Source organism: Poecilia reticulata, chromosome 6, assembly GCF_904066995.2.
Source record: "Poecilia reticulata chromosome 6, P_reticulata-male-v2, whole genome shotgun sequence".
Classification (NCBI taxonomy): domain Eukaryota; kingdom Metazoa; phylum Chordata; class Actinopteri; order Cyprinodontiformes; family Poeciliidae; genus Poecilia; species Poecilia reticulata.
In genome coordinates this window covers 5392378-5418814 of record NC_088835.1, presented here as the reverse complement: position 1 = coordinate 5418814, position 26437 = coordinate 5392378, and the positions used below count along the sequence as shown (strand labels likewise).

At 38.0% G+C, this 26437-nt stretch overlaps 1 protein-coding gene across 1 annotated transcript in view; it reads right to left on the bottom strand.

Annotated features, from left to right (window-relative positions):
* Window positions 1-26437, bottom strand: part of LOC103465734 (copine-8-like) — a 99899-nt gene that overhangs the window by 36215 nt on the left and 37247 nt on the right. Inside the window, exons 5-11 of the mRNA XM_017305451.2 lie at window positions 22385-22424; window positions 15274-15350; window positions 7959-8022; window positions 5991-6094; window positions 5227-5331; window positions 4757-4798; window positions 1541-1616 (exon numbers count right to left, since the gene is read on the bottom strand). Of these exons, the coding sequence (XP_017160940.1) occupies window positions 1541-1616; window positions 4757-4798; window positions 5227-5331; window positions 5991-6094; window positions 7959-8022; window positions 15274-15350; window positions 22385-22424 (508 nt within the window). The remainder of the gene's footprint in view (window positions 1-1540; window positions 1617-4756; window positions 4799-5226; window positions 5332-5990; window positions 6095-7958; window positions 8023-15273; window positions 15351-22384; window positions 22425-26437) is intronic.

Sequence of the window (26437 nt, the reverse complement as noted above, 5' to 3'; positions counted from 1 at the left end):
AATATACAAATCTGATATTTTCTTTAGATGTTGCTCTTAAAAAAGCTATTATTTTTATGCATATTTTTAAAAATGGTTTTATATCTAACTTGTTTTTTTTAACCATGTTATTCAGAGGATAAAATTAAAGAAAAAAGACAATAAGCTAAAGTCAGCAGGCTCCTTGAGCTTTTATGCTCAGACTGCTAATTAGTGAATAATTGCTGCTATATTTCTTCTTGTCAGCACAAGCAAAACAAAACTTTAAAGTGAGTTGTTTTTTAAACTATCCCTAATTAAACCTTTTCTAGTCTGGAAAAAAAGGTGCTGAATAGATTCACCCTGTACAGAAACCATGGATGAAACAGTAAGCTAGCATTATATCTTAAAATAAATGACTAAAACCAAGTTTGATTAAAATGCTGAGGGAAATTTTATGCTAGACTGACACTAGCATGATAGCAAGGGAGCTAGCTAGCTAGCTAGCAAGCAAGCCTCTGGGACTAAATGAGAGACTGGCTTTTTGCTTTGGATGAACAGGTTCAATTTAGAACTTCAAATGGAAAGAAGCTGTTTCTCTGAATATGTTACATACATTTGGACTTTGTATTTCTTTGTGGAAGTGACATTAACCAACGGAGGCGATTTATGTATTTATTTTCAGAAAAGGAAAAGCAAGAGCTGTGTTTGCATTTACGGAGACACATATTGTTGGCCCTTGCTGTATTTTATTTTGTTGTGCTTGTTTGGCTTATCTATACAGATACCTGAGATTGTAACATGTTGGTGATGCAGGGAGAAACAGCGACATAAAATTGGGCTGCTTTTGTTTCTTATTGTGTTATTTTACCTAACCCCGCCCCCCAAAAAAACATGTTGATGCAGAAAGCAGAAAAACAAGCACATGAATAAAATCATTATAGGCAAGTCAGAATTTTACAAAATCCAGCGATTGTAATTGGTTACAATATCTCTAGCTGTACAGAGTGGATCTGTAACTCTGCTTTTAGGCTTTAAATGTTCATATGCCCTTTTGGGTCAAAAATACTCTGACATTATGAAGCTCTACCACGGAAACTATTCACAATGCACATGTTAGTGAAGGTTTCTTTCTGTAAAAAGCAAAGATAGAAATGACCATCAGCATCGTTATTCAGAAGCCGTCGCTGTCAATCACGCGGGAGGAACTCCTCTTTGTAGTAACTAAGAAAACAAAAGTCTGCAGCTGTGGCTGTCTGATTTTCGTTCACATGAAATGTTTGAAAAAAAAAAAAAGCAACAAACATTTGTGAGAACAGATCAGCCCAACACTGAAAGTCACTGTAGAGTGGAGAGCTTTTATCACTGCACATGTAGCAAGCTTATTGATGCGTGCAAGTGTTTTATTTTATTTTATTTTATTTGATAAAGCGTTAGATAAAGTGCTTTCCAGTTCTTCCTTGTCTCTAATTGAAATTAGGTTGAGTGTGTGGTCATATCGAGGGGCTGAATGAATTCCAACGTCTATGACAAGCCTGTATGTGTGTGTGGTGTGTGTGTGCATTTGTGTGAAGAATAGCACCTCATAGACATGGAACTGTGACTGGCTTCTGCACATTTCTCTGTAGCTGGTGCTGAACTCGCCGATGAAGTCATGTCTGTTAAAAGAAAAACAGGTCAGAAATATGGTCATGTTTCACTCTAACTTCAAAATGTACATACGGAAGAGGAGTAGGGCCACTAAACAAAAAACAAAAAAAAAAAGTTTGATTTTTTTTCCCCCCTCAATATTCTTACTTTTGATCTCAGAGGATTAAAGATAGAATTCTGAGGAAACGTAAACATTTTGAGAGAAAGTCAAAATTCAGAGGAAAAAAAGAGAAAAAAAGTCAGAATTTTTTTTTTTTTCAGTGGCACTAATCGTCTTCTGTAGGATACAGGATCATAAAAAGATTAGAGAAGTAATCAGAAGTATCAGTGATAAGCTGTGTGGCCTCTATCATCATGAGGCTAGTTGGCAGTTTTTTAATTTCATGGAGATAATGAAAGGTGTTTAAAATTAGAGTCAGGTGTTATTGGGAGCCAGTTAGATACTTTGTGTATAGTTAACACTAGAAAGGCAGAAAATTATGTCTGAAAAAAAATCTCTGCTTTGAAGGAAAACAATATAGTACACAATTATTGGCACCTCTTATAAAGATTTATATATAAGTCTTAAAATAAATGGTTGTTATGAAGACAACCAGATACCAACCTTTCTTTCAGTTCTCAAACTGCAAGTTTGTAAGATTTATCTTTCTTTTTTTTTTACTGGTTTTACACTCCTGCTCACGGTGTGACGGTAAAATAAATATCAGTCAAGATCCACCTTTGTTTCCAGCAGCTCCAGTTTATTAATATTTTATTGCTCTGAATGTAAATATGGGAGTGAGTAGAGTAGCTGTATTCTTTTAGATATTTAAACACGGTGGAGATTTTGTAAGGTTTCCCCTCTTACTAGGAGAGTTCTGTAGTTATTAGAGTAGGTTCACCTCAGCTGTAAAAGACAGAATCTGAATAAAACATTTCAGGATGTATGATTTTTAATATTATTTGTATTTTTATTTTATGAAACACATATTTGATCACCAACCATCCAGGAATATTCTCTCTCCCTGTTAGTCCGTCTTTAAGGTCCTCCTATCCTCCCCTCATTACCTCTATTAATTGCTCCAGTTTGAACTCATTACTTATCTGAAAACACCTGTCCACACACTCAATTTATTAAACTAACTTCTCCACCACGGGGGAGACCAACAGGAACAAAACAGATCTGCACAAGGCAGGGAAGGGAATCATTAGAAGATGGAGAAAACTCAAGATGACTCTGACACCAGATAGTTTGGTAAACTTGGTTTGATTGTGGAACAGAATTGCAACATTTGTGACATTTTCAGCCATTGTGGTTCGCATACACACTATTCTGTGTCAAACAAACCAAACCCTTTTGAAAAATCTGTTTACACCCCTCGCCTATGGTGGCGCTGTACCAAGAATGACAAGAACGTCAATAAAACCTCTGAAGAAGACACAGAGAGCAACTTCCTTCTTTGCAAAATGTGAACAAAAGTGGAGAGGGGTCCAATTTTAACAGTTTTAAGATTTCTCTTTTTTTGTCTTTGGCAAATGTACCAAACAAAACAAACACCGTTCAACAGCAGCTGCATTTCCACTAACCATAAAACTAAAAACAATATACTAGCTTAATGAAAAGACGCCAATTTTTTAAAAAGCTGACATTTACCAACAACTAACTCATGTTAGTTCTGCTTTTCGTTTAGAAAGAACTGAAAAAACCCCAAAGCTTTTGAAGGAAACCGTTGTTAGAACGGGTTAACTTCTTGTTGGAGCAAAACAGACTCTAGAATATAAACTACAGTGAGAACAAAACCCCAGTCACTATCATAAAAACAGAACTTCAGTATTATCTGAATGTTGTTGGTGAGTCAGTAACACAACCCAATAATGTGGACCGCTTCATGGCTCTAAAATGTCTGAACACCTTTGATAAAACGACAAATTACAACAAAATTCAATAAATTGACCACAATAAATCATTACACTCTTTTCCACATGTGATATTTCAATCTGAAAACTAACACATCTGTCAAAAGGAAAAATTATAAGTGGTTTGATAAATGTGCAGCTCTAAACTAATACATTTTTAAAATGCCTTTTGATCCAGTCAAAGCACCAACTGACTCTCAGCTCCATGAAGCCTGGGATTCACTTTGAAGTTTCAGGAGGCTGATGCTGGGAGGTTTTTGCTCATTTTGCCTGGCTTTGAACCAAGTCTGCAGTTTATTTTGTAGTGTTAGATTAACCTCTGAGAGTGAAACTAACCGACTAAATCGACTTTCATCTGACATCATAGGCATGTTTCTGTCTGCAGCTTAGTGAATCATTTGCTGCGTTTCCATTACAAATGTGCGCAAAACTTTGTCAATATTCCACAGTGTCAAAACAAGCACAAACCCCCCCCACAATTTTGCAACTGTGGTGTTTCCATTCAATACGAAACACAATTAAAATCACTTATTGATACGTTTATTCACACAACAAATCATTAAAAAAACATGCCAAGCTGTGGTCCTCCTCCCACTTTCTGTTGTCTTCTTTGTGGTTTCCATCAGTGGCAACATCCGGCTGTTGATCATGTGACTCGTGTGATGTGAATAAAGTGTTTCCATTGCAGTTTTGCAAAAATAAAACCATCTCATTCTCGCACCAAAATATTTGTGGAAAGAGTTTTGATGCAATTTGCCGTGTTTCCATCAAGCAAATTTAAAGTGTTAAATTGCACATTTAATGGAAATGCAGCTACTGAGAGATTAAGAATGCTGCAGAATATAAAGCTGGAATGTTGAGGATTTAGTTTAAGGTCTCTTTCTCTGGATGGCTCAACTTACATATTTTCTACCAATTAAGTTTGATGGGATTTAAAAAAACCAACAACATATTTTAAAGGACACAAAAAGGTGTCATTTTTCCAGAAATTAAGACTCATCTCTATGTATTTGAAAGTGCAAAAAAAGTCACCTATAACACTAAATACGAGTTTCTTTTTCTCTATAAAACAAGAAGCTGTGAGATGATTTCGCTAGGTGACTGTAAGCCCCTCTCAGTTCTTCAAGTAGATATTTTCAGCACAGGTTTTATTGGTGAGATGGAGCCAATAATGTCGGATGGATTTAATTAAATAATAGCATACCAAAATGTAATAAGATGTAGGTCATAACATAATAAAATAGAGCCTCACCCTCCGTCTCTGTCCCAGTCATAAACCTCCACCTTAATGCTCCTGGAGAAAGAAAGAAAAGGTAGAAAACAAATTCAACACTTAAGATTTATTATCAGTTCAAAGAGCTCACTGCTGGTCTGAGGAAGAGTTTATCATACAATGTAATTTTATTTCACTTTTATTCCTTTATCTTCCTTTAAATAACGTCTCTATATATAAACTTGAATTGGAACACTCCTAAATTTTCTTAACAGATTAGCTTGTTTCCGCAGCGCGTGTACATCATAAACCCCGTCGTTGTGCTTTCCGACTTTTCTTCACACGTTTCCTGAGATTTCATAAGCTAATTAATCTCTCTCTGTCACCACGTATCACCGCCATGCCTGAATACTTCAACAGTTCTAAAATTCGGAATCCTAAAGACGCTGCAATTATCTGTAAACAGTTGCAGAGGGCTTGCAGGGTTCCTGCTGTGGGCTGCGTTGTACCTGTCATAGTCTCCGTTGCACAGCGCCCTGACAGGAATTTTAAAAGCCTGCCACACCGGGTCCAGGGTATTCTTCACCACTTCTGTTTTGTGGCAGATGGTGTAGCTGTGAAACATATAGAAGTGTTACGTTGACAAAAAAAAAGAAAAAAGAAAAACATAATAATAGCCCAGCAATGCATGCAGCTCTTTGTCAATAACTGTTGTTTTTTTTTGTCGCATCTAGACTGGCTCTTTGTTACCACGCTGTGCTGCTGTTATACCCTGCAGCGGGGCATTTAAGCCACATCAGTACAAAGCCAGCTGCTCTAAAGAGAACGTGTTAAGTGTGAGACGCTCAAGTCGACTTGAATAACAAGCATCTGCGGGGCAGGAAAAAAAAAGATGACCTCCGCACAAAGTTTTGCACTTAATTCCATCTTATCCATCACTCCCCTCTTTGTTTTCTTCTTGTCAACTCTGTCCTGTTTTATCGGCTCATCTACTGCCTCCTCGTGATGAAAGAAGGGGGGATCATGGGGGAGAATGTCACATAGACATCATCAAGCGTTACATAACGTCGTAGAGACAAATCACTCTGCATAGGAGCTTTTGGAGCATGAAAACAGCCGTGCTCGGGCCTCCGTGTACGTTAAAGTCATCTTTACATGCCGGCTGTGCTTTTCTGTTGTTCACATGTGTCACATCGAGATGGCTGGATTTCTCAGTTCACCAAGTCGAGGAAAAATAAAAATAAAAAGGAAAAAAATGCCTTGAAGGACTTACGACCCGTCTTCGTTGCTGCGGTAAAACACGAGGAAAGGATCCGATTTGCCGAAGAAGTCCTTCTTATCCAACTTGTTGCCACAAAACTGAAGCATCACCGACTCCTAAACAGGAGAAATAGAAACATGTGTTACAGAGAACAACTAAAGATGTAAATATCCAGACACTGGTTAATAAGTAAATATTTTCAAAGGGAACTAAATGAGGGACCTGAAACACAAAATAGAGCACAACCTGCCAAAGCAGATGGATTGTCATATTGTCCACTTCACTCCAATATTACAAAACCATGTGATGGAAATATTATTATCAAACATTGCATTTCTCTTCATTCCTCTGTTCGTTAAAAACTTTCACCTCTTTTCTGACTTTTAATCTCATTGGTGGTCATCTACTGCAGTTAGACACCATCAAGCGTCATGGCAACCAGAGGCCACGTGAGACTTTCATTGTCTGTCATTTTGACCTACGTGGCAAAATATTCCCACCACAAATACTACGTCGTAAAATGATAACGACGTAGTTAATAGTCTGTCATTTTAAGTAACATTCAGCTTGAACAAGCTTCACAGAAAACCCACATCATACCATCACACGTCAAACAGATGAATACGTGCAACTTTTTCCCCGCAGTGATAAAAACAACAGACTGTGGTAGTAGCTGCATAGAAACAATGAAATTCATTGACTGCAATTAAATTAGGAATGATTCGTCTGCTGTGGCCTGAACACACAGCACCCTCAACTTCCACCTGGTCTGCATGGACCTGAATTCCTCGCCTGCTTGTGTGCAATCAAATGTCTAAAGTTGTCATGAGGTTTTGGACTTTTGTCTCCGACAGACATCTTCTCACGGAAGTTTTGATGTTGATCTGGAGGCTCAATTCGCGCTCTGCTGCCACAATGGAAACCCGGGATTACAAGCACCACTTTGGCAAAGGTTTTAAAATCAGGGAACATTTTTCCAACTGAAGTGATCAGAAGTTTGCAAGACTCTCTGAATGAAAGGTCCGCGCTTCAGCTAGTGGAATCCCTTATAGCTTGCACTTCTTCCAGTATAATTCATAACACCTCCCGGATAGCGAGATGCATTGAGTACAAAATGATGTTCAGATGCTCTGATGGGAATCTTTTTTTTTTTACTGGTTTAGTTACCTGGACTCTGTAAAGTTAGGTGCAAAAATGCCTGCATGTTTGCACCTAGTGGTCAGGAGTGTGAAATGCCAGATTTGCTGTTTTAAAGGGGAAGTATTATGGACTTTCCAGGCACATAGTACCATTTTATATCACAGACTAGCTATGTTACCTTCAGTTGTTATGAAGATGCTACAAATATCAAATATGACTTAAAAGAAAATTGGCGTTGCAATTTAACAGCATGAAATTGGGCCTCTGTCTCTTTAAGAAACTTTTTGAAATTCTACCTTCATGCAATCATCTTCTCTATTAACCCTCCCTTTTTTTTTTAAAAGGTCAACAATAAAAAAAATTATCTGGTTAACACAAGCCCAATAACCAACCAAAATTACATTCCAGTCCTTTGCAAGAATGAAATTTTTCACATTTAAAGTGTGATGATACATTGAGATAGAATTTATAGGTTAGATTCCTTCTGTTCCAGTCCCACTCTGTGAAACGGGCTCTTTAACTTGGCTTGATGAACTAGTTTCTTCTGTAGAGAGAGAAGATTTTACCCGATGTTGTTTACGTTTCAAACTCATTTTCTTTATAGATGACTGCTGGTAACGACTTATCCACAACCTGATCCAAAGTATTCAGATTCATCCCAGCAGAAGCCAAATCCATAAGAAGTTGTTTGTGAAAATTGTTTGATAGTCCTGACAGAATCCCACTGTAAGCCAATTAAGACTTTTTGGTTTAGAAGAGAAAAGAACAGGGAGAGAGATGAGAGCGAGGGCGGGCGGGCGGGGGACGGGAGACGACAGCGGCTTAAAGTCTGACTCTTACCCTGCAGTTGCTCAGCTCCTCTGCTCTAATGATGATGGTGCCACATTTCTTTCCTGGAATTCCACTGCAGAAAACGGAAAAAAACAGAGAAAAAATTATAATGTGATAACTGTACTGCTTTGTGAAGGCCTCTGGGGTTTGCTAAAGAACATTAGTGAACAAACAGCATCATAGAGACAAAGGACAAGTTTACAGCAACATCCCAGGAATTAACACCTGACATCGTCATCCAGAAATGGAAAGTTTAGCAAAACTGCAAACCTGAGACAACATGGCTGAGAATCTCTGTGGAGAATAGAGACACATACTCTTCATTACTTTCTTTTTTTTTTTTTTTTGCTGTTGCATAGAGACGAGTAGAGAAAATGCCAATTCAAATTCAAAAACACTTTATTGATCCCAAAGGGAAAATAAATAATTAAATTCAATTGTTCATAGAAAGTCATAATAAGTCTAGTTTGAAACAAACCTCGACGGGGAACAAGTAAAGGTATAGAAGTCGCCAGACACCAGATAAAACCAAAACAGTTTGTCGGGTAAAAACCTAACAATTGTACATCAGCCATTTGACACACTAAAGAGCCTGAGGGGCTGGAATACTTTTGAAAGTTGCTGCAGATAATGTTAGATTACGCTCAGAAACAGGATTTACATTACGATTTAAAATGATGAGTCTTAAGTTATTTGCCATGCTAAGCTGACACGCTTGAATTAATGAGCTGTTTGTTGAGGTAATTGCCCATGGAGTCTTTCACATACTCGTCTTTGCACTATTCAACCTGTCTGCGATGCACTTTTTGCTGAAATAATTTGGCAATTAGTCAGGCTGGCCGACTACTTGATGACATTTTAAAGAGACCGATGTGGGCTAAATTAAAATTAGCCTGATGCTGTATTTCAGCGGCCATCATTGTGCTGTGTTTTCAGCGGGCTCAGAAGGTCACCGGGTAGCGATGCAGTTCAACGCACTGTTTCTACACCATGACCCAGGAGGTCAGGCACCAGCTGGTAATCATGGGTTTAGAAAGCCTTCTAGTCTTTTTTCCCCTTTTATTCACTGTTGTCTCATGTCTGCTTTTCTGTATTGGCAGAAAACAAGTTTTCCCACTGGACATTAGAAAACGAGTCACTGGTGGAAACCACGAGGAAGAAGACGACAGGAAGTAGTTGGAGGATCATGGCGCAGCACGTTTTTTTAATAACGTATCACGTGAACAAACGTATTCATGTGTGATTTCAATTGTGTTTCTTATTTAATGGAATCATTTTTTGTTTTTTTGTTTTTTTTTACTTTAGTGGAATATTGACAAAGTTTGCACACATTTGTAAAGGAAACACAGATACTGTCACATGGCCACACAAACACCACATGACCAAACCCTCTCCTCCTCTGAAAAGGCAAAACAGCAAGACGATGCAAATAAACATCAGACGCTGATATCGACTCACTTATTGAACCGATGTTAAAAAAATGACCAACATCGGCCGATACTGGTGTTAATGTCGATATACGTATTGTGCATCACTACTTCATACAGAGAGAACCTGACCTGAGCCCAATAGATCACCAGTGGTTGTTCACACAAATCCTTTAAAAAATAACAACCACTACATCAACTAGAAACTAACATCATAACAATATATGTGGTTTGGATGTTAAACAAAAACACGAACATCACACAAAGCGACACCTTCAAACAAAACGAAAGACATTCGTATTGAGAGACCGTCTCCTCAATATTATGAAAGACTGAAGAACAGGCACATTTAAATAGCTGAATTGAACCTATGCAATAGTTAATACTCAAAGGTTCTGGAAAAGAACTTTCAAAAAATATCTATGGCATATGTTATATATGTTTAACATTTCAAATGTTGGAAGCTCAAGAAGCTTTGATTCTTGAAACGGTTTTATGTTTATTTTGAACACTCAGGTTGACAACGGTCAACCTTAACTCGTCAAAACCCGTAGCAACCAACAGTGTCTACACTAATGGATCGCCAGAGAAAATATGAGGCAAAATTGCTTGAAACGCTGAAACTGAACAGAGCAGCTGTTATTGTTCAACTAAATCTGAGGTTCTTATGTGCTACAGAGGAAAACAACATGTTTTTATCCTAATTCAGTGCTAAATTGCTTACTAATTATTAAATAGAACAAAGTTACTTGGTGTTAAGATTTAAAATTTTAGTACAGTGAAGACCGTAATGACAGTCTCAATACTTTTGTTCAAATAATCTTTAGCTTTCTCCTGCAACTACTTCTTTTCTCTTCAACATTAAGCAGCGTTCCCATGTTAATTGGAAACAATAAGTCGCTGTGGGCGTATTGATTCTATTTCCATACAACTGGTCAATGGTTTGTGTGCATGCAGCACTTCTGACTTCGCTGCACGTGTTTTGTTGCTATGATACCAAGTTGAAACAAATGTTTGGTTTTTTAAGAAGGTTCTGTCCCTCGCACGATAGTGTTGTTCAGAGCTTAGTCAAGATCTAACAGATAAATGAGAAATTAGCTGTACAGCAAATATAATCATAATCTTAAGATCCTACATAAATCAATGAGGTCTCTGATGAAGGAACCTGGAACTTCTCTACTTTTATTTAATCCACCGTCTCCCCCGAGAGGATTATAAGACTAGTGGGGCACCAGGCTTTACTTGCCTCTCCACCAGGCTAAGTGTTATTTATTTTAAATGAGGTTTTTTTATATAGCAGTAACAGTGACAGGAAAGACAAACTAAGACATGGGAGGCTGACCACTAAAACTAGACCAGATGTTTGCCACAAACCAAATGAGGAAGGACAGAGATCTGACCAGTAATGACTCAGAAAGAAAACAATAAAGCAGAGAAATCGCAGGAAAATTGGAGCAAAGTTTTGAAAGCCCCCCTTCGAATCCCCTCAATCACACAGTCACCTGAGACTCAACAACCACACTCCCTTTGATGAACGGAAAAGGAGTCATTGAAATTAATTTGCTGCATGACACGGAGAGATTGCTTGGTAAGTGCAGCGGATGAAAAAATAAATAAATAAATAAAACAGGCCGAAGAGCTAACAGAAGAGGACAGACCGAGTGGGGAAGGCAGAGGGAGACGGGAGTTAAGTCCCAGGAAAGATGGAGAGCTGAACGAGAGGCCGGCGCCTGAACGCAGAGTGGGCCTGAAAGTACCAGCATACGGTCCCCCAAGTGTCACTGAAATGGGTTTTTAGATTGGGGAAGCTCTTAGGTGCTCATAACACGGACGCGTATCGGCGTGGAAAGCGAATGTCACCCTCCTGTGTCTTAGTCCAGATCTATTTTTAAACACTACGATGCTTCACTACTCTGGAAACAGAGAAGCCGATAACTTACTGATTTCCTCACAGGATGCATGTGCTGTCACATTTAGAGCCAATTACGTTCCATTAGGAACAGAGTTGCTCTCTTTGTCTTTTGTAATTCTGGTGGGGGGATAAAAGACTTGAGAGAACAAAATGTGAAAAAGTGCAGCCTACTCTTTTTGAATATGAATCTTTCCAAAGGAAGTTTACAAGTAAGACAGAAGCATTGTTTCTTTTGTTTATAATTAGCTTCATCCATCATTTGTTTAAGTCCAGCCAAACTTACCCTTCTCTCATTATCTATACCGTTAAAAGTCTGAGGCAATGCAGTGGCGCCGAGGTAGAGCAAGTAACTCACATGGTTGCTGAAGCAACCGAATCCTGACCTGTTGACCTTTGCCACATGTCTTCCCTCTTCCTCACAACCTATTTTTCTGTCTCACCACAATTAAATAAATGTTACTAGAGCCAGTAAAACGCTTAAAACTATACAAAAAATCCAGCATGGCCCACTAAGAAAATGGAGTTTCTAATACAAAACTTTCTTTATTCTGCTCTTGTTGCTGCTTGGTTAAAATATGCTCTGAAAATGATTTTATGAACAAAAATGTGACGTAAGGTTGCCTTCTCTGTTTTGTTGTTTTCTGCATGATGTTTTTCACTCCGGGGGGAAAGGGGGAACTAAACGTAGATTGCTCGGACCTGCGCGGATGATGATCTAAAAATATCTTAACGAAAAAAGGCTAAAAATAGAACATATACATGCGTGCAGACTGAGCACCGCAGGAAGACACACAGATCAGAAATACAGTGAATGACTGCAGGCAGAGGTTACATAACTCTGAAATAGAAACACATTCTTACATCACATTCCTTCTGCATCATTCTTCAGCAAGTCCATTCAGTGGCAAGCACTCATTGATTCGGCCTTCAACACACACACACACACGCACGCACGCACACACGCACGCACGCACACACACACACACACACACACACACACACACACACACACGCACGCACGCACACGCACGCACACACACACGCACACACACACACACGCACGCACCCCCACACGCATACACACAGGGACATGTAATAGTAATGGATGAAGATGACTTGAATCACTTCCTTCTTTCTGTTGTTCCGTCACATAAGCTGACATAGTGGACACCAACCAGCAAAGAAAGGCGCTGGAGGACACCGGCTGCATTTCCACTGACCATAGAATTTCACAATTTGATAGTTTGAAAATGAATTTGCTTACTGGAAACACGCCAATTTAAAAAAAAAACTCAAGTTTTTCGCTAAAACATCTTGGCAATAGAAGGGGGTGGTTTATTTTTTGACTGCATTGAAACTGATTTATTTTGTAAAACTGCAAAGGAAACACTTTCTTATCACACGAGTCACATGATCGACAACAGGCTGTTACTACTGGTGGAAACCACAAAGAAGATGACAGGAAGTGGGAGACACAGCATGTTTTTTAATGACTTATCGCCTGAGCAAACTTTTTCAAGTGTGATTTTAATTGCTTTTCTTATTGAATGGAAACAGCACAATTGTGAGGTTGTGTTTTTTTGATATTAGCGGAATACAGACAAAGTTTGAACGCAGCTACTGATAGATGATCGGTTGCGTTCAACCTCAGGAAGAATACAATTAGAAAGTATGAACTAAAACTTGCTTATGCACGCTTGTATTTCAACTTTGTCAATAACAATAGACTACATGTACATCATTTACCAGACTTCAGAAAATGAAGTTTTAGATCTTCAGTATTCTCTTTTCAGACACTAACAAGCAGTTGGGCAAGTTTATCCTCCGCATTTACAGTTCTGTTATCTTTCCCATTTTGAAGATTGTCTAAGAAGGGAGTCATTTCCAGAGTGAGTCGTTCCAACCAAATCAGGCATCGAAACGTTTGAAAAATCTAACTTTTATCATTCCCTGACATCTATTTGAGAAAACTGTGTAATAAACACTTAGATACTTTGATGAATCAACTCAGGATTCATCCGACTCAAGTGTGAAAGGTCCACTTTTTAATCAGATTTTTTATGTTGATTGCTATGTTTAGTGCAGCATTGTTATGGACACTTGGGAAGTATACTGACAAAAAAAGTGTTTCTAAAGTCAATACTTTAGAATAACTTCTTCATAATTAAGAAAATAATATCCTATTCACATTGAATAATCATACCTTGACTACGTTTTCAATCAACTTTGCCAAAATGTTGAAAGGACAACAGATGAAATTCCTAAGAGTTTAGAAAGTCACCAAAGATGTTATGGTAAGACGCTTAAAAGTGGAGCAAAATGGTTCCTTAAATCAACAAACTGAATGTTATAAACTGAAATGATTTCTCATTGCAAATCAGAATTAAAATGTCAGAATTACAATAGCATGATAAAAACATCAATATTGATGCTAATTTGAATCCAAAAATAGAAACGAGCTGTTGAGTGTAATGTTATGGTTATTGATAAGAAAAACTGAGGCGTACTAACACATTTATAAAATGTGTTAATATACAGTTCTTCTTTCTTGTGATGATAATTAAGATAACAAGGGTCGTGTTGAATAGAGGGAAACACTGAAAAGCGGAAAACATATGAAATGTGACATCTGGCCACCAACAAAGCATATGGCTTGATGACAACATGCTGTGTGTCATGTGACCCACAGTTTCTCCAAGTACATTTACAGAACCTTCGACACTTTAATAAAAGGAATTTTGATTTTGATATGTAACAAGTTGTTATTTATGTATAATTTTAATCCAAAATTACAAAAATGATATATATAAACTAAAAAATAATAATATATATTTTTCAGAAGGGCACTTTTTATGTCTTTATTCTAATTAACTAAATGCATTGTGTGAATTTTGAAGATCCCTATCTAATGGGATGACGAGGTTTTCTTTTTTTCTTTACCCATGAAACATTTCCAAAGCAGACTGTTAAATATTTTAGACTCTTGAGTAGTTTACGCCTACATTTCCTTCTTGTTTTGTTTGTTTTGCTGTAGTAGTTGGAGTCAACAAAGTGTCACGATGTCAATCTGTGTCAGTCTCAGGTGGAAGAGACACACAGCTGATTTTAGACTTACTCTACTGTGGCATGTGAGACAGCAGAGGTTTTCTGAACATCAGTCATTCACAGAGCGCCTGCTCGTCTCACACTGAGCAGTCAGTGTGAAATCTGTCATGAACCGGCTTACAGGGCTAATCACAACTTTGTTAATCAGCAATCAGGAAGGAAATCAGACATTTCAAAGACATCTCTGATAACCTTTTGGAGACTTCAGCCGAGATCCTCACCGCTAACTCCATGTTTCTTTAAACAACAGGCAGTTAGCCGTCTAAAGATTTTCACACTCTGTTGTTTTTCTATTCATCTCATTTTGGTGTCTAATTCATCATAAAAAAAAATCTCCTGCTGGCTTTCAATTCATAACCATTTTTATCAATTAATCAAATTTTGGGGGTTTTGAAGATTAAACTTTTGGAAAATCTGTTTCCATATTTCAGAGCGATGTCAGCACGAAAGAGCTGATGGCATCAAATCTTAACTCTATCTGAACTTTTATTCTCATTAAACCAACTTTTTTCTTTTTACTTTAAGACATTTCTTGAGGCAAAATTGCGTCTTCATTCTGTATCATTTTCATAATACAGCCCTGGTCTCCGTCGTACAACTCACAGAAGGGATGACTAAAATAAAAACCACTTTTTCGAAAATATTTTCTTTCATTTGTAATTTCTTTTCTTTGAAAAGGAAGCAAAAACAACAACAACTAAATCTATTAAAATCGGAAATCTGGTAGGAAAAAAAAACTGAGATTGTAATTTTAAGCCACATCGCCAACTTCTAATTCGCACCCAATAAAATAGAAATTGTAAAGTATGCTGCAATTATGATCTATATTTAAGGTAGCAGAAACCATTTTGGATATTATTGCTTGCTTGATGCTACTTACATCAGTGGTTTTTCCAGGCGACTTCCCAGGGAGCCGACTATTTCACCCAACGTACAGAAAGCCTGGCCCAAGAAGTCCTGCATGTGGAAAAAGCATGAGAAGCATCAACGACATTGTTCATATTTACCATTCATTTTTCATATGTAAATGTATCGACATCGTTAAATGTATGCAGAGGAACCCTTAAGCGACAACCCAGAAAGATTTCCTATGAAAAATGGATGCCTTCCTCATCTCTAAATGATTCATACAGACAGTCAACGTTCAATAAGCAGCTGAAAATAAAGCAGTTAGCAAACATTGTGACGACTGTTTAAATTTTCATCGTCTACTCAAAGCATAAAGGAATGCTCTCGACTTTTAGACGTATTATTTTAAACTGGTAAGAAGAAAGAAAAAAAAAAAACCTAGTTATTCGCTCAGTTTGAAAAACTTGCTATGTGTTCTCTAATGCCAAACGGTTTGTGGTTGAAGCAGACTGACGGTGTGTCTCCCACACTGGAAAGATGAGGCTTGTTGTCATTGGAGGTAAGCTCCATCCTGATTAGATTCTGAACCCAACGCCAACCCCATGTCTTCACTATCAGGCCCAGAACTCTGACCTCTGAAGCGTCATCAGAGGCTTGAACTTTAGGTTCAGCTTCCTGATAGTTTGATTAAGTCCAAAGATGCAACAAAACGGCCGCTTTCCACCCAATCTATGTGCAAAGGTTTTAAATGGAAGAAACAGTACCACTGTTATTCATTTGGGACTTATTGTGATGTATTTAGCTGCTGCCCTCAGAGGAACTAACCTCGTGAAATAAAGATTATAATTCTGTTCAGTTTAATTTGATGTGTAGGACAGGAATAAATATAATCAGTCAGTCAGGCAGTTTAAATGGTTGTAGTCTGAAGTGTTGATAAATTATTTGATAACTGAATAGCTATATATAAATTCAATCTAACTTCAGTGTGCTGGTTGTCCCAATGACCACCATGTTGTCATTTCTCATGTGTTTCCACGACAAATGTGCACAAAACGTTGTCTAAATTCCGCTAATGTCAGACAAAGACAATCTCTCAATTGAGGTGTTTCCGTTAAATAAGAAATGCAGTTAAAATCACTCGTGAATGTGTTTGTTCACGCGATAAGTTGTTAAAAAACATGCCGCACCGTCATCCTTCAACTACTTCCTGTTGTATTCTTCGTCACGGTTTACGAAAGCGACAGCGTGAGAAACACACAAAGCGTCCGGTTTGATGAGTCAATTCAAGCTGCGACCTTTAGACTCCGAATTTGGAGTGGGAAAAAAAAGAAAGCATGTGGAAGAATGCTGCAGGCTGGCGGTGATGGTGTAATGTTGTGTGGAATATACACACACACACACACACACATATATATATATATATATATATATATATATATATATATATATATATATATATATATATATATATATATATATATATATATATATATATATCACAATTTGGGCACAATTTAGAGACATTAAGGCAGACCTGCAGACAAAAGCGAGGCATTCCAGGAGTACCTATTAAAGTGGCCAGGGAGAGTAAATGCAGACTTAAAGGAACTGGTGATTGATATTTGCTAGAATTTAAAAACAATATATATTGTTTTGATGTATTTCAGCACCTGTGCAGTGACAAATGTGACTCAACTGTCATGGCTGCCTGACCACAATTTTTTTCTCCTAGTACTTTGATGAGGAGCTACAAAAAGGCAATGCTGCACAACACAGAGCATGAGAAAGTAGTAGCAGAAGAAAGGAAACAATCATGTTTAATTGAGATTGTTCAGGAATGCACCTAAACCAACAGAACCAGAGACCGGTGCACTAGTTAGCTGCTTTAGGGTCCTGAGGAGAAAAGAGACAGTTTAGAAAAGACGAACAGCAAGAAGAGCAAAGCACTAGAAGGAGTGTGTGTAAAGTCTGTTTACTACAGACCCTGAACTATGTGTGTATGCACTGATACTGCGGCCTCCATTACCAGATTGTGCATGCATGTGTGTGTTTGTGTGCGTGTGTGTGAATGTGTGTAAAAGTCCTTGACAAATGAGCCATGTTGAGTCCAGCGGGCAGAAAGCAGCTCCAAACATCTTTGCTGGTGCTGAGTGCAAAAACGGAGATGGTAAAAACACTCTGGCCTTTCCTCGTGGAGTGTGCTGCAAGCTAACTAGCAGCCGCAGCCAATCAGACGCAGTGCCTCGCAATGTCCAGGACCAGAGGTTGAGGCAACTTACATTAACTGGAATGATGATGGCGGTAGAAACCCCCCGCCCCCAAAATAGGTTCAAAAGCTTCCACTGCTCATTAAGCTCCAAACTTAAATCACCCAGAGAACGTGTATTAGTTCTGACAAAACGGTAAAACAATCCATGGCACTCTGTTTGAACCTAACAAGGAGTTTTAGGTCACTTCATTCAAAAGAAAAACTAATGAAAAGTGAAAACTTAAAGGTGAAGAATTATGTGTTTTCCAGCCACATAGTGTCATTTTATAGCACAACCTCTTAACTATGTTACCTTTAGTTGTTATAAAAACGCTGCATATTTCACAGCATTTGACTTAAAAGAAATTTGATATTGTAATTTAACGCCTTGATATTGGGCCTCAGACGCATTAAAAACACCTGCTCTTTCTGAAACCTCACCTCCAGGAAGCCAATCCAATTAGTTATACGGCCAATGGAAACGTAGCTACTTTTTGATGTGGGGCAGACACTGCAAGAGGTGGAGCATAAGTGTAATATATATGTTTTTAAGCAATGTATTTATCCATCTTTTGTACTGTAGGTATGTCTCCATAATATTTAAAGCCTCTTAAACCACGGTTAGGTGTGGATCAGTCAGTAGAATTGATGTCTTGCAATCTGAAACTTGTGGGTTTATTTCCATCTTCCTCCTGCCACATGTCAACATGCCCCTGGGCAATGCACTTTACCACAAGTTGCCTATTGATCTGTGTATCTGTGTATGAATGTGTGTGCATCTGGGAGCACAGCTGGGTCAATGTGGCTCTGCTGTAAAATGCTTTGAGTGACTAGAAAGGAACTATATTCTGTAAATTCAGTCTGTTTACTGTCATGTCTACAGAAGATACAGATGGAGACATAAAAGACACTTTCCAGCCATCTTGTAGCTAATGTCTATGCTGCAGTTTACATTTTTTTTAATACTTAAAACTTAGATGTTTTACTTTCATTCCAATTGGAAAAGCAAATTGTGGGTGATAGTTTAGTAAATGATTATTTGCCTCCTCCAGGTCTCTACTTTACTTTTATACTTTTATGGTATTACAAGGAAATATGCAGCAAACTGAAAATGTGTTGTGTGTCTTAGACAAAGTTTTAATGAATTTTGATGCAAAGTCTGTGAAACCTAATAAATTTATTCAGTGAGAAAATAGAAGAGTATAATTACAAAGTCACTGGAGCTTAAAGTAAGTTTGATTGGTATGTGCTACATTTAATTATAGCTGGAGAAATCTTTTACTGACAAAGAATATCAACAACATGCTGCTTCATATATTTTAGGCCATTTATGTTTTCAAAATGTTCTACTATTTATATTCTGATGCTAAATATATATTAAAGACATTGTTTCTAACACAGTAATAGGGGTGTAACAATCTATCAGACTTATGGAATGAGATGATTTTTGGTTCTAAAGAATGACTCAGCAAATTTCAGCAATACGTTTTGGGAAAATTTAGACACCACAGCTTTTGGTGTCGTGAAAATCAAAAACTATTTTAGAAGAATTTTTAATTTGTGTTCAGTCCAGTTTCCCCCAGTGCAAATGATGTATATAATTCAAAGGTTGTGTTAATGCTAAAAATGCCTTAAAATGATTCCATAACTGCTTTTGCAAAAAGGGAAGAAAGAAAAGGTTCACTATTTATTTACAATTCAGAAATATTAGATAGATAGATAGATAGATAGATAGATAGATAGATAGATAGATAGATAGATAGATAGATAGATAGATAGATAGATAGATAGATAGATAGATAGATAGATAGATAGATAGATAGATAGATAGATAGATAGATAGATAGATAGATAGATAGATAGATAGATAGATAGATAGATAGATAGATAGATAGATAGATAGATAGATAGATAGATAGATAATCAGTTTGTTTTTTAAGAATCTGTTCAGTGTAAAACTGTATAGTTCAGGTTTCAGAATTTAACATTTTAAAGAGCAGATGCTGTGACAGACTGGCGACCTGTCCAGGGTGACCCCGCCTCTCGCCCGGAACGTTAGCTGGAGATGGGCACCAGCAGCCCTCCTGACCCCACTAAGGGACAAGTGTGTACAGAAAATGGATGGATGGATGAAGAGCAGGTGCTAACTTTTACAGATGCTAATTTTTGCGACATTAGGTGCTAACAATTAGCTGGTTGTATCATGCTACAAGATATTTGTAGTCTTCACGCTTACTTTTTTCTACATAGTGTCAAAAGCACTTCCATGAAAACACTTTAAAACCAGAAGGGGGCTTCTTAAATGTTTATAAAAAGGAGTGTTTGCATAACTACAACACTCCTAAACCCTGAATGGCGTAGCTTAAGATTCGAATAAAAGACCGTTCTGTAATTGAAGAGACATCCATAGAAGGAGCTCAAAGAGCTGCTAATGAGTCTGTACAAAGAAAATAGCAGCCTGTCATCTGTAATGTTCTGTTTGCCATGATCATTTTACTTGTAAATGTAACAATTATTATTATTGAGCAACAAGATTTTATCAGAACAGATGTGCGGATGAGTAGTATTCATATTTCACACTTCATTGTACATTGATTTATTTTAAAAAATTAAATAAAAGTATTAAAACATGTAGATGAGAACAGATTTATAAACTGCGGTCTAGTGAGCCTGGAAAGAAGGAAGATAACAGATGGCCGTCTTAGCCACATTAGCTGCAACCGTGCAAACGGCACACAAAGGCAGTATCCTATTATTGTAAGGACACTGCCAACAAAAAAAAAATAAACCCAAGCACTGGGACCTGGGCTCCTCGGATGCCAGCAGCGACTGTTTCAGCCAGTAACACAGCATTTGGCATCTTTTGATAAAGCCGGAGGGATTTCAGATTTCGCAGGCGTAGCTCCAGCAAAGAGGGACTGGTGAATTATTCGAGCTCGATTTGTGTGACTGCATGCTAAACGATGTGTTAGGTGTGTTCAGAAGTGCATTTGTAAGAGGGGCGACAAAATTGATCAAGAGGCTGAAAAGGGGCTTTTAAGGCAATCTATGAGCTGTTTTCTAAAGTGAAAACATCTCTGTTGACTGCCTGCCCTTTGTAACTTCTTAAAGGGGCAGCATTATGTGTTTTCCAGGCACATAGTGACATTTTATAGCACAATCCACTAACTATGTTCACTTCAGCTGTTAGAAAAAGATTATCTATATTAAAAATATGACTTAAATGAAAATGTACTTTGTAATTAGCACCTTGAGTTTGGGCCTCTGTCTCTTTAAAAAAAAGCGCCTGCTCTTTCTGAAGCTCCTGCTTCAGGAAGTCATCACAACATGGCTCCTCTGTTAACCTTTTAAGAATGTTTTTAAAAGCATTCCACTGAGAAGAAGCTCCTATAATGAGCTCAGCTGATGCGCAGTTCAACCAGGTGTTTGCCAATTGCTGCTGGCTAGTCTGAAGGAGCTGAGTGGGGGAGTAGCAGGACAGAGCTGCTCTGTGAGACGGAAGGTCAGAAACTGCAGATGTCCAGAAACACTAACTTTTTTTGTGATGGCTAAATGTTTTACTATTGTTGTTTTAAAGTATTTTGCGTCATCAATGTGTCATGTTTCTGTTCTTTCATTTTCCTGTTAGGACTTTTTTTTTATTATTATTGTACTGATTAAGAAAGGTGCCACACAATTAAAGGCACCTAACAAAACTCTGCAGAAAAACCCCATTAGGTGACTTCTGAAGGCAGATGATTGCACTGGTATTTTGAATAGAATTCATTCACAGAACATTTTTTTATAACCATTTTTTTTATAACCAATCAACTTTACAGTGATACACAGCTTTGTGTTGGTCTATTGCATTAAACCCCATTAAAAGACTCTGAAGTCTGTAGCTGAGATGGGACAAAGTGTGATGTGACACCTTAGCAGGGCATTGTCAGTGCTCCATGATTAGAGTTTACTTTTTCCATGAGCATCTGTGAATATCAATGCATACCAATATTAGAGGAGGAAGAAATGTAACAAAATTCACCAGACAGTGATAAATTACTCAACGTCTTATATCTCCTTCATTATTCTGAAGCAAACCCCCTTCGTTGCACTTCTCCCCCTATGGCTATTTTCACGCAAGGTATGCATGCCATATGGCGGGGAAGCGCTGGGTGCATCTGCTTTGACGGGAGGATGAAGGCATCCTCAAAGGTAGCTGCCACTGGAAATACTGTACTCGTGTGCATTTCTATCTTTTTTTTCTCCCTCCTTCTTCCGGTTATTTATAGCTGTGCGACAGTGGATGGACTCTGCTTGGACAATGGAGCCACCGCCGAGTGCCAGATCTTCAATCCCACACATCCACAGTAATGACAGGGTGCAGCCAAGCATCCCAGGCCTTCTTGCTTTGAGTGAGCTTTCTGCGCTCGCACCGCTCGGAGCGCACAGTGGAAGCCGGAGGGCACGCCGGGCTATCGGGCCGAGGAAAGCAGCTCCGCCAGCAGTTGGCAGTGAGCACGAAGATGAGAGAGGGGAAAGGAAGGCAGATTAGCAGAGAGGTGGAGCAGGAAAGATAGGTGAGGTGAAACTAGAGCAGCAGGCTGCTAAAAGTTGTGTCGGGAAGTGATAGTAAAGGGTGGAACTACAGGTTTACAAGACTTAGACTTGACCACACAACAGTGAATCCGGCAACAAAATGTTGTTGCTTGGCTACCGGAGTATACAGAAAAAATGCCTAAAAACTACAGTGTAAAATTCATCTACATTCCTTCAATCTTGAGCAGTCACTGTGATCCTCTTGGCGTAACACTCGGTTTCAAATCATGCTGCCATTGTACAGCAACAAGTAAATATGGTCCTGTTGTGACCAAATGAATACTTGACTGATTACTGAGCCAGCGAAGGAGAGACTCACGTGTTTAGAGAGGTTGTCACTCTTGCAGTCCAAGTCGTACCTGCGAAGCAGAGGAAGGAGAGAACACATGAGGAGTGAGGCTGCAGGAGGAAGATCTGAGCTGCGGATCATGACAGATCAGGCAACCAAAACACAAATTAGTGAACACAGGCTTTAATTGCTCACCACCTAGCATAAATGCAGGGCACGTCTTCACTTATCGCTGAAGGAGCTCTGCGATGGCGGCAATGAAAGCTTTTCTGAGCCGGGTTCATTTAGTGGGGTGCTATCGGCTTTGTGGATGTGTGGCAGCTTATTAACAAAAAAGGATGGAGCGAGCGCTGTTACTTCCCCCCACCGCCTGCCAAACATCCCGCTGTGCATTAACGCAGTAGGTGAACTTCATGAAAGTAAAATGGTAAGAAGGTGAAGATCCTGTGGCTCCTCACACCCACTACTGAACGTCCTTATGGAGAAGCTTGGTATACACAAACACATGTACACACTCACAGCTGTTTGGATCCAGGTGATTACAAAGTCCTTTTGTGTTTTATTTACCGTTCTCATAGTAACTGAACTAATGGACGCCGGGAGGAAAAAGAGTAACGGCGTTTCTAGTTAGCTGAGGTATAAAGGAGCTGTTGCGATCTGATTTTATATACAGATTGTTTAATATACCGTCAGTTATCAGCTATGAAATAAAACTGTTCTGGAAGTTGTTGGAAAGTAATATTGTTATGATGTTTAGATCGTTTTTACGTTACATGAGCCGAATCTGTTTAGCTATATTGTATCTGTGAACATGTTGGTGTACAGATAAAAAAATACAAATACATTGTACATTTCTTATGCAGTAGCAGATGGGGTAACAAATGGGGGTTATTCTGAGACTTAAGTGTGTGACAAGCTGTACCTTTGTATTAAAGGATCTGAAACTGTTTATTACAGGAATAAATATTGTATAGAATGACAAAGAAAATAACATGGGCACAATGATATTTTGAAGAAAGATCAGATATGGTGCTGTTTGGAAATGTTTAATAAATGTTTAATCAGAACAGATTCCGGGAGGATTAGTGAAGCACAGATTTGTTTCTGCCTCATCACTCCTACCTGTTCTTTACTTTTTACAGGAAAATCAGCATCTGTTACACCGACACCAGTCTTGGTGTGTGTAACACATGCTGCAATCACAATCTTTAATATGTTTTGTAGAGATGTTGGCATCAGGGCTGCTGGCCCAAGCCTCATGGTGACAAAGTGGAATTTGATTTTGGGGCCCTCAATATCTGTTAAACTCACTGCATCTCTGAATAGTGCTGTTTATGTTATATCCTACATGAACATCCTCCAGTAGTGGCAAAAGTAACAAAAAAACTAGTATGCTCTGAACTTAAGATGGAATACATGAACACATATTTATGATGTGTGTTGATTAAACGAATTAATCTTCGATGTAATTCCAGTACCGAAAAATTTACTTTATACCAGGTGAGTCTCTCTCACCTGGGAATGTGAACTTGTACTGGGCTGAATCTGTGCCTTCAAATAATTTTAACAGCTCCTGCAGAAGATTCATAACTTATAACTTATAAGTCTGAAACAGGAACAGGTCTGAAAAAAAAACAGTCTGTGTGCTACACTCAAGAGAGAGATTCAATTGATGCATCAAAGAGTGAAGTCATCATTGCTGATGTCATTGTTAATATAGGAACTGAACATTCTAATCGTGCATTCACACCAAACATGTTTTGGGCGTCAGGCGAATCTGGTTTACCTTCAAAGTCTATGTGGAGTGTTGGACGCGCTTGACGAGTCAAACAATCCAAACGGCCACTAGACGCTCGGAACGCGCCTCCACGGCCCTCGACACTCCTCCACATAGACTTTGAATGTAAACCAGATACACCTGATGCTCAAAACGCATTTGTTGTGAATGACCCATAATATGTCCAATGTCCTAATATAATGGACTCATTGCTTTAGGTCAAAAGTAACGTTTAGATTTAAGATGTGAATTAAGTTTTAATTAATGTTAAGGTTAGGAATAGACTAGATGGGGTTAGGGTTATAGAAAATGTCTGGGTTAGGCAAAATCACAGCTACTAAAATGAAGGGAAATCAATGCTAAGTTCTAATATGGGCCAAATAGTTTTGACAAACCTGTATAGCATTTTGTTTTCTAAATCATTCTATAAATTATTAATGATGATATAATGTTAGGGTGTTTTTCCACCAATTGCATAGCTGCACTACACTAGTAGTCTAATGTGTTGAATGTGCTGAGACACATTCAACACATTAGAAACCAATCAGAACCAAAAGTTTGCCTTTTGGTTCTGTATTTGCCTTTTGGTTTTGTAAGATGTATTTAGTTGCCACTAAATACATCTTGTACTAATTAGTAGCATGTGCTTTTCAGTGGTGTTGCTGTTATATATGTTTATGTTTGTTGTTTAGTCGTTTCTCATTTTTTTTCTCTTTCTGCAGGTGTAGAAGCAGACTACTAGGGTGTTTTATTTATTTTCTCTTTATCCTTCCTTCTCTCCTCTATTATCTCCTGCTTTTCCTTATAGCTTTTTGCCCCAATTTGCTTTCTTTCTTTTTTGATCCCTGCTCTAATTAATCAAAATTTATTGATACTTTCATTGAACAAAGAGAGGAAAAAAATAGTAAAAGTAGCAATCTCGGCAATACGGACAGTTCTGAGGGGCTTTAATTGGAATATATTAAGACACCAATAAATCTAAATTCTATCCACCACTAAACCAATGCAATTTCTACTAAAGTTTTTTTTTTATAAATATATATCAGTTGGAGCTTTATAGCAAAAGCTTTAATACTCCACTGGTCAAAGTGAATCTGTTGCGCTCCCTCTGGGCACCCATAGCAATTCTGATTATTATACTGCCGGACAGGAGGACATAAAAACAACAAATAAATGAATAAAATAAATAAAAATAGGTAAGATCTTTCTTCACCCACCAGAAATAGTCGATGTGAACAAAACACTTTTCACCCTATAAGATTATGAAACATGGCTTCATGAAAAAGAACAATCTAAGACTGATTTAGGAGTACAGAATACAGTTGATGCCACAGCAACAACAGAGAGCTCTAACAGAGTTAGCACTCAGACCATTAAGGTGACAGAGGGTGTTATTTGTGAGCATAAAGTCTCCCAGATAAGAAAATTGTGTATTGTCATGTTTTTTATGTGTCCTCTGCTATAAGAAAACATCTGCTGATGTCAATAGTTCATTTTATTAAGTTAAATTTTTATCAAATTTGCTGCTGCATCTTTCCCCAAGCTAAGCTTCTACAGCAACAACTTGTTTTTTCTGTTTCAGATCCAAACAACCTTCAGAATGTTATCTTCTATCCCAATCACATGTAGCATTAGCTACTACCTGAAGACAGACCTTAGAGGTGTTATCATCACAACAATGTGTCGACACTAAACAATCAAATAAAACACAAAGTAAAATTTTTAGAAACTTGAGACTGCCAGCTGCTTCCATTCACTGCTATTTTTTTTTTACACAAGTGGTGCACAGCTAATTACAGCCATCTTGAAGGCCAAGAAAATTTAATATATTAGGATACCAACACATGGAAAATTCTACCAGCACAATCTGCACTAAACCATATATTTAAAAAAAGAAATTCTTCAGTGTGCAACTTGCCGCAGCTTGGAAAAGCGTAAAACCAGATAAATGTCTGAGAAATACTCCAAAGTGCGTCACAATGCAGTTGTTTCACTTTTTTTATTTATTTATTTTTTAACCAAGAATTGATCATATTTCAAAAACCTTGTCCCCATGAATAGTTCACAAACATGACGGAAAACGACTCCCAGTAAACAGACCATTTCCCTGTAGCTAGTCTCTCATTCAAGCATTTCTCGAATCCTTTTGATGACTTTCAAAATGCATGTGATATCAGTGACACAGCCTTTGCTAAATTATGTAGTTTGTCTTACTTTTTGTTTTTGTTTTCAGCCATTTTGAGTCGTCTGGCCTTACTGTTTGCACCTGTTTCTTGTTCCCCAGATAGTGCTATACATATTCATGC